General features: G+C 30.5%; 1 protein-coding gene across 1 annotated transcript in view; it reads left to right on the forward strand.

Annotated features, from left to right (window-relative positions):
• LOC106464070 (U3 small nucleolar ribonucleoprotein protein IMP4-like) overlaps positions 1–9,661 on the forward strand; it is a 21,894-nt gene that overhangs the window by 7,604 nt on the left and 4,629 nt on the right. The window contains exons 5-8 of the mRNA XM_013924181.2: positions 1,939–2,071; positions 3,515–3,669; positions 5,093–5,187; positions 7,273–7,343. Coding sequence (XP_013779635.1) covers positions 1,939–2,071; positions 3,515–3,669; positions 5,093–5,187; positions 7,273–7,343 — 454 coding nt within the window. The remainder of the gene's footprint in view (positions 1–1,938; positions 2,072–3,514; positions 3,670–5,092; positions 5,188–7,272; positions 7,344–9,661) is intronic.

Here is a 9,661-nt window from a genome sequence, read left to right on the forward strand (position 1 = left end):
TATGAACCAGATATAATGGAGGAACTAGATTTGTACGCTTGGGCCTCTGTGAATCATGAGGGAGACTTTGAACCAGAGATAATGGAGAAACTAGGTTTGTACGCTTGGGCCTCTATGAATCATGAGGGAGACTTTGAACCAGAGATAATGGAGAAACTAGGTTTGTACGCTTGGGCCTCTGTGAATCATGAGGGAGACTTTGAACCAGAGATAATGGAGGAACTAGATTTGTACACTGGAGCCTCTATGAATCATGAGGGAGACTTTGAACCCTGCAGCTAAGCTTGGGTACATTTGCTAGTTCTTGTAAAGCATAATGACATTATTCCATTATCTCTAGTTCAAAGTCTCCCTCATGATTCATAGAGGCCCCAGCGTACAAATCTAGTTCTCCATTATCTCTGGTTCAAAGTGGAACTAGATTTGTATGCTTGGGCCTCTATGAATCATGAGGGAGACTTTGAACCAGATATAATGGAGGAACTAGATTTGTACGCTGAGCCTCTGTGAATCATGAGGGAGACTTTGAACCAGAGGCGTACAAATCTAGTTCCTCCATTATTTGGGCCTCTGTGAATCATGAGGGAGACTTTGAACCAGAGATAATGGAGGAACTAGATTTGTACACTGGAGCCTCTATGAATCATGAGGGAGACTTTGAACCCTGCAGCTAAGCTTGGGTACATTTGCTAGTTCTTGTAAAGCATAATGACATTATGTGGGATCATTTATAAAACCTGGTTTTAGGATAGAACTAACCAAAATAAATTATTAGGCTTTTAGTGTCTTGCTAATGAGCAAATTAATTGACAGGGAACACCAGATTTTTGATACCATGATTTGACAGATTAAATAAATTAACATGGTTAAGCATTTTTCTTTTAATTGTGGTTTTCACTTGCCAACCACTCAAGACAGGCCAACAGTCTGTAAATCTTTTTTTTTCTTTCTTTTAACAGCATACTTTTTGGGAGCATCTTAATTAAAATTTACAACTTTCAGAACTTGTTTGGTCCTCCTTTTGTGCATCTTTTACAAAATACCCAACAAACATTACCTTCTAAGAAATTACTCACTCAACTTGTGTAACCACAGTTCTCACTAGTACTAGAAAAAGATAATTTAATTGCTTTCAATTAAATTTTAATAAAGTATTAATTCTGAAAAAAAATACCATGCTACAAAAAAAACTTAGAAAAATCAAGAGGTCAAACTTGTCTCTATGTGACAGTTGTTTTTCCCCTCTTTCTTTTTTGTGTTTTAAACACATGTAAACTTTGTACTACTGACAAACCAGAACACAAAAACACAGGGCAATTAGTGGAATTTATAACAGATTGATTTTCAGGCTCATTAATCAATCACATTCAATTAATCAATTCTTACAAGACTTGAATTGTTGGAATAAACAAAAATAGTAATAAACAGAAACACTAATTTCAGTTGATTTGGTTTGAATTATGATATAAATTGATTAAGATTAACAAGCTTGAATTAACTGAAAATAATAATGAGAAATCATTATGGCAGTAATTTAATTCCTTGAAGGGTTGACATAATCAAAAACATTGACTTTGATTATTTGATTATTTTCATGACATTAATTGACTTAATCATTATTTCTGATACAGTGATTAGTTTATGTGACACTAGTCAATGTAATCTATACTCATAGCTAATTGAGTTAATTGCCCAGCTCTGCATGCCACACAGGTTAATTAATGGTATAAATTTCAATTCCATGGCATTCATTTAACTCTATTTAAATATTTACCAGTTATCAATAATCGTTAAGTTTTAAAATTAAACCAATATCTTTTAATGTGTTAGCTGTAGTAAATCAATTTTGCGTACTCATGGAAAAGTCTGTGTATTTTATACAGAATGTAATATATTTCTTTCACAGTTATTCACATACAGAAATTTTGCTTTCCATAGGAATTGAGACTTGTGTTTCCCAATGCCCAGAGAATTAATAGGGGTAATTATGAAATGAAACAGTTAATATCTGCCTGTCGTGCAAATGATGTCACAGATTTCATTGTTACCCATGAAACAAGAGGAGAACCAGGTAATTAAAAAACATTTAAATTGAAAATCAGTATTTTATTCTCATAATTCATTTCTACTAAAATATGTATGTATGAAATTTCTTAAGATTTCTTGTAAAAACTAAATTTATTTATGTATTGTAAAAGCTAAGAATTGTTATACCAAAATAGGTAGCAGAAATAATTGGTACATCTTTGATACTTGCAAGTTAGTTATAATTATATAAGGTTTAGGAACACTATATTTTGTTTAAACTTTTATTTTTAAAAAAAAAAGTTGTAAATTTGATACTGATTTTTTTATCTAAATAAAACAATAAGTTTGTATCTTTTAGCTTTCGGGAAGCAGTGTTGACAATTATGTTTAAATATTTTGAAATTTTTTTCTAATTACAAAAAAGCATATTTTTCATTTAATCTTATGTGCATGGGTGGGTGTTAAATTGTGAGTGCTTTGACCTTTTACAGAATGCCATACAGCATGATATTATGTATTTGATGTCAGAGTTATCAACTATTGATTTTACCCTACATTCCTGATTTAGTGATAGTTTGTGTTAGAGGAAAGTTACAACCAGATACAACATACAGTCATACTGAAAAAAACTGTAGATTTGCATTTCAGAGGTTTAGAGGTTATGCAAATGAAACATGCAAACCTTACAATGGACAAAAGTATTATTACTCTTCAAATGAACATTACTTTGAACTCCATATTTTCAGAGTCTGAGTCAGACTGATTTCGTTAGTTCAAAGACATGTTGAGTGCAAATACTTTTTTTAACATATTTAATTTTTTAGACTTGTTTTTGTTAAATGGAAAATATTATTTATAAAACATCAAAAAAATCTGAAATTTAAATCAATATAGTTAAAAAGTGTACCCAAAATCTTCTGTAAACAAAGGATTTCTTTCACCAGTTGGTAAAAAAATATGTGTAAAAACATTTTAAACAGAAAACCAAACACTGGAAGGTGTAACAGGAAAAAAATATAATGTTTCTTTAAGAGACAATAAATACTGATTTTTTTTTTTTTTTCTACAACTTGTATGTAAGACCAGTAACCTCTGAAACATTTTGGGTACAGTTCATACTGTGTAGAACTTAATGACTAGTCAGTTTTAGGGAAGTTTTTATGTACTCTAAGAATGTATATACTCCAGTAATGCAATTATAGAATAATGCTTAAGAACACACAAGGTATTTTTTGGAACATAGTAATCACACTTCTTTGCTCTAACAAAGTGCCTTTGTTGAAGTGGTGTGTTGTTAGTGTAAAGGATAATATTCAGATTACAGGTATATCTCAATGTAATGGAGCTAGAAGATTTCTTTTTTGCCTTATTTATTATAATTTAAGAGATTATGACAGTTACGACTACTGGTGTATGAATATTGCATATTTCCATTTAATCTCACATAAATCATAAAGTGAATGAACAATATTTTTCATTTCTGTAGATGGAATAATAATCTCTCATCTTCCTTATGGACCAACAGCATACTTTACCCTATTAAACACTGTTATGAGACATGACATCCCTGACATTGGAACTATGTCTGAAGCATACCCACACCTTATTTTCCACAATTTCAAGTCTCGGTTGGGAAAAAGAGTATGTTAATCAAAACTTCATTTTTTTTTGTTTGTTAAGGATTTGTATTAACCTTGCACTCGACAATGGTAAGCCTTCTTTCAAGTGTCAAGTGCATACCTACATATAAACTTTCAAAACTTAAGAAAAATAATAATTCTAATTCTGTTTCAACAGTTTTTTTTATACTCAAAAGTATTTTGTCTTTAATGTTTTGTCATCTATTTAGTGTAAATTTGCAAAGAAAAATTTTAAAAATGTTCAAATTGCCTGGCTTCAAGGAGTCGACACACTTGTAGATTTAAAAAAAATTTCTGCCTATCACAAACCATTCATTTATTTAAATGTATTAAGAAACTATCATTCTTTGTGAATACAGTTAACCAAGTCTTGTTTCCCTCATGAATATTCTTTCCTGTCTTAAGATTTATTATTATGGGCTTATATTCACACCATATAGTTGTAAAAGGACAGAAACGAGTACTATAGAAAAACATCTTTGAAAATAACTACACTCAATGTTTATATACCATTAGATAGAGCATGCTATAAAGTATTTTTCTATAAGTAAAGTGAATCAAGTTGTTTGAGAAATAATTTATGATTAAATGCAACAACAGAATTCAGTTTGAAGTTTAGAAGACGTAGGAACAAATCACAGATTAGGGATATATTTCATAGTTTCTTTATATGTTATTTTCATTCCTGAAAATGTTTTTGTGTTCAGTTATCTTTGTTTGAAAATTATGTCAATTTTTTTTCTCTCTCTCTCTCACTAAGAGATGACATCGGGTAATCCTTATTGAGTTTGGAGAAACTCTGGTAGTGATGGTATAATATTCAAATAATTCTTTATTAAATAATTATTTTAACTTTACCATATCAAAACAATGTACATGAATAAAATAACTTATAATTTTTTGAAAATAAAGTATATTTATATTAGATATAGATTTATTTCAAACAAATATCTTGTAAGCATAAATGTTACCTAGACTGATCTGACACCATTTTGAAAAGTCAAGTTTTAGATCAACAGTAAATTTTGTCAGTTATGCAGTGTTGGTTACAGTTTATCGGTTGAAATGGTGACTAGTGCAATCGGCAAAATAAAGTTTGTAAAGAAATATATTAATGAAAATCAAGCAAGTTGAAATTGAATAAATAAAATGGAAGTTTTAAGTTTTTTCTACATGTAGCGCTTTCTTGAAGATGACTCTTTGAACTTGTAGCTTGTTTGCTTCTTAAAATATTTTTTTTAACAAACTTTCACATTTTTAAAATGTTTTCATTCTGTTGTTCTGTGCAAGTCACTTAAATGTAGTTACAGGGAAAGAAGTGTCAAAAGAATTTTCCTCTAAAAAATTTGCTTTATTACATTAGTATGTTTTTAATTTGCTGTTTCAAATATTCAAAGTGGTTATTTGAACCTTTTTCTTTTAAGCTAATGAATATACTAAAGTACCTGTTTCCGGTTCCTAAGGATGATTCTCGAAGAGTTATCACCTTTGCAAATCAGGACGACTATGTTTCATTTAGGTAATTGTACCATAAAGCTAATATTTTCTTTGAATTTGACATCCTTTTGATGATGTGTTTTACATCTTGCTATATGCTGAACTGATTTTCCTTCCTAGTTAATCTTACATTCACAAAATGATTAAACTAAATTAGTTCTAGAGCCATTGGTGGCTTGTACTTGCTAGAAGTCTTGCTTAATAGTATATATATATATATGTCCATCAAGACCAGGCTCCATCCACTGCTGTTCATAATCAAATTTATACCTTTCTGGAAGGAGTCTTTGGTCAGTTTTAATTGTTGGTGGCCATATCAAATCAATCGGAAGGGTCTTTCCCATACGTTCTTGATAATAGAAAGATATCAAACCAGGTTAAAGATAGTTTTGCTTAATCTGTGGTTGCTACTTTTAGTGGAGGTGTAGTTTACTGAATGAAAAGGCTCTATTTCTCTTCTTTTGGTAGGTTCTAAACAATAAGGATTAAAAAAACTATACATTTTTAACTTCCATAACAACTGCAGATTTTAGCTTTGAAACTAGTAAAATTATTCATTCTGATCAGACATTTAAATTTTCATCAAATGGATATCTTTATTATTCACAGTTGTGTAGTAGATCTAGACTTTTTTTCATTGATCAAATGTGTCTTTTAAAATAAGAATGTCTAGAAATGTGTAAAAAGTTCCAGTTTTAAAACTAAATCCATTTTATTTGTAATAGTGAATTACTAGTTACTGAGTACTACAAATATTCTAACTTATATTCAGTCCATTGTATGAGGATTTCAAGAAGTTTAATATTTTTGGAGGTTAAAAATAATGATATGTGATCATTTTAAATTTACTGTAACTAGGATTTTTAGAGTTCTTGTGGTTATGAAGAAGCATAATGGCCATTCTGAAGTTACCTTAACTCTGGTTTTGAGAGTTTTAGTACTTATGAAGAAGCATATATTTTTGACATCTGTTTCTATGTGACAAGGTTGCTGTCAGTTTTGGATAAATAATGAAGATTTCAAGTCACTGAAATACAGGTTTAGAGAACTTGTCATTATTTTCAAATTTAAGATCCTCAGTAATCAAGTATGCTGTGGTTATCAGATGTAGGGAAAATCTGGAACACTGTGAACTAAATTTTCCTTTTTATAAGAACTGCTATTTAATTTTATCTATAAATTATTTTTCTTCCCCAATTTTTGTTCACAAATAAGGACCCTTATCCTTATAGTTCACTGAGTTCTTCTACTTTTTAGCTTGTTTTTTTAATAGTGGGTTGATTTGACAGTAAAAATTGTTGCTGTGTTAGCTGATAAGAACACTGTCTTTACATAAGCTCTTACATATTGATGAACCATGACAGTCATTTTAAGGTGAATGACCTTTATACTCTTAAGTGATACAAACATTTTTGTTTTATAAAAGTATGTGTGTACCTGTAATCGAAGATTACTTTGAAAAGTATGTAACTCTTTATTGTTTTGTTTTTTAAACATAGAAGACCATGGAATTAATTTACTATTTTCCTTATCTCAGATGGTTGAGCTTGATCCGGTGGTTAGTACACTTGATTGTGGAGTTAAGGTTCCATGGTTTATGTCCTGCTACACACTTTGGAAACATAGATGCATTATAATAGTGATGGTCAAATCCCCTTGTTTGGTCTGACAAGAGTAGCTAAATTATAAGGGTTGGGAACTTTGACTAGCTGTTTTCATTTTAGTCTGTCACTTCAAAATTAGGTGTGGCTAGCACAGATAGCCCTCGTGTAGCTTTGTGGAAAACCCAACAAACAAACAAACAAACTTTATCTCAAATTCCGTCTCTTTTCACTTATGATAGATATGCATCAGTTTTTTGTTTGTTTTTGCTTGTCTTGTGAAGAAAAAAACCCCCATAAATTACAGTATTTTAATGCTAACTTTGTTGTAGTACTTTCTGTAAATGAAGGAATGTTTTCATTTATAAATGTTATTTCTTTCACTTTGACATGTATACATATTTTTGTTCACATTACTACAAATTTTCACTTACTGTTATAGTTCTTCATTGAGAAAATTTGAAACCGAGTTACTGATTAAATGTGAATATTTTAAACTTTTTCAGACATCATTTGTACAAGAAAGTGGAAGGAAATATAGAACTGCAAGAAATTGGGCCAAGGTTTGAAATGAAACGTAAATATCTTTTTCTTATGGTTGTTTGCTTTAAAGATGTTGGATAATTTCTCAGATTAGCTTTAGGACCATATAGCTCTAACTGTCTGTCCTTAGAAGAACATAAAAGATAAAAGCTTTGACTAGAAGTGCCCGGTCAGCTTGACCACAAGTTCTAGTAGCCTACTGTAAAACAACCAATGATAAGTTTAATATACATATATAAACTTACTTATTAGTTATTTATTATTTTATGGAAAATGATAACTTGCTGTTACCTAAATAAATTTTTAACATGTTATGATTTATGGCTGCTTGAATCTGACTAATGTTATGTTGACATTCTTTTCTGCTGATGGGTTGACAATTTGTTTCACATGAGTCCAATGGCTTAGAATAAGAAAAAGCAGGTAGTAGCATTCAGTAACAGTAATAGAAATTAGCTAAAGTCCTGTGTTTTCAAACATTAAAAAAAAAGTTGTTTTACAAATAATTAAGATTTGCTTTGAGAAATATTTTTGTATCACAACTGATGCATTCACCACTAACAGGAAGTAAGTTACTGTTGTGAACTGAATGAAAAGTACAGTTTTTGTAAATATATGACATCGTAGTATATAAATGAACTTTGAACAAACTTCAATTTATGATAGCTTGTTATCATAACCCAGAAAATATTAAAGGTACTTAAAAATCTTAAGAATCAAACCCAAGTGTACAGAAGTGATACATAAATGGGTTTTTTAAGAGTTCCACTAAATTTTATGAAGGATTTGAAAATATACTAACTGAAACTGGATTTAATGATTAAAATGCAATAACATTTTTTACTTAGAGCATTATTTTGTTAATGTAACATGGGTTGGAGGGTGCACCTCAGAAGAAACTTGCAAGTAGATTAGATCTACTGTACACCACACCATTTTTTACTCAGCACAGTTAGAGCTGTGATACTATATCTACTGTACACCACACCATTTTACTCAGCACAGTTAGAGCTGTGATACTATCCAAGAAGTAGGCCTTATTAATGTGGTATAATTACTGTTTGCAAGTAATAAGTAATTACTTTTTGTATGTGTGGAAAATTTAAGTTTCCACTGGCAGATACCTTAATATCGCTTGTCTCAATAGTATACAAATCTTTTCAAGAATTATACTTAGATTAAATATGCATAAAAACTATCAATATTCTGATCCACGAAAACAGTTGTTTTTATGAAACTCTCTTTTTTTTTAGAAAAAAAATTCTGATATTTAGTATAGTATTCTCACCCTGAGTTCTAGAATATTTTCCATGTTCTATGCATGCAAGTAGTAATAAGCATAACAATGTAACATCTACTTTAATAATACCAATTTATACAAAACAAACCATATCTTCGAAATTAAATTGGCTACTTAGTTTTATTTGTCTTTAGTTCAAAATGTGTAATTAATTTACATAAATTTTTTATGCCTAACTTTGTTTTCAAAGATATTTGTTTTATACATGAATAAACATTAGTTTCACTTAAACTTTTTTGTAAAATGACATCTCCTACCTTTCTAAATTGTTATAATTTGTATTTGCTAAAGTATGACTCAGCCATGGTTAATACCCTATGTAGTGTATTGATTGGTAGTTTGTCCATTTGCAAGTGTTTTATGATTTAAATTTAAAAGAAAGGAAACAGCAGTGTGTCCACCAAGAGTAGAAGAAACCAGTTAAAGGCTCTAACACAAAGTAATGTATTCTTCAAATACCTATAGAATGATAGGTTTATTTTTTGTGAGTGTAAAACACTTAAATACACCAGTTCGAAAGTAATGTATGTTCTAAATTTTGCAGGTAGTACTTCAATGGCTGTCAACTGCTATTTCTAACAGCATGAGTTTGTTTGAGGTATCTCATAAACTTTTTGTAGGTTGATCATGTTTTGTAACATCCAATGTTCAATGAATTCTCAAAGGATTGCTCTCAACAATTTAGTGAATAATAGGAACTTCTGTCATGATATAATGACTGCCATCTTTGCATTGTTGTTGCAACTGATGTGTTCTTGCCATTTTCACAGTCTGCAGCATTCAGTTGTATTTTTTATTTTACACCCATCTTCTTCTTCTATAGCTTTTCCCGTATCTATACGGGGTCGCTATTTTTGACAGCGCGTTTCCACTCTCCTCGGTCTTCATATTCGTCCCCAACAAGGCCTTTCTCTCTAATATCTCCATCCACGCAATCCTTCCATCTTCTCCTTGGTCTTCCTCTCTTCCTTTTCCCCTCCACCTCCATATCCAAAACCCTCTTGCCTATATAATCATCTTCCCTCCTCATCATGTGCCCATACCACTGCAAT

This window comes from Limulus polyphemus, unplaced genomic scaffold (genome assembly GCF_000517525.1).
Source record: "Limulus polyphemus unplaced genomic scaffold, Limulus_polyphemus-2.1.2 Scaffold1554, whole genome shotgun sequence".
NCBI classification, from domain to species: Eukaryota; Metazoa; Arthropoda; class Merostomata; order Xiphosura; family Limulidae; genus Limulus; species Limulus polyphemus.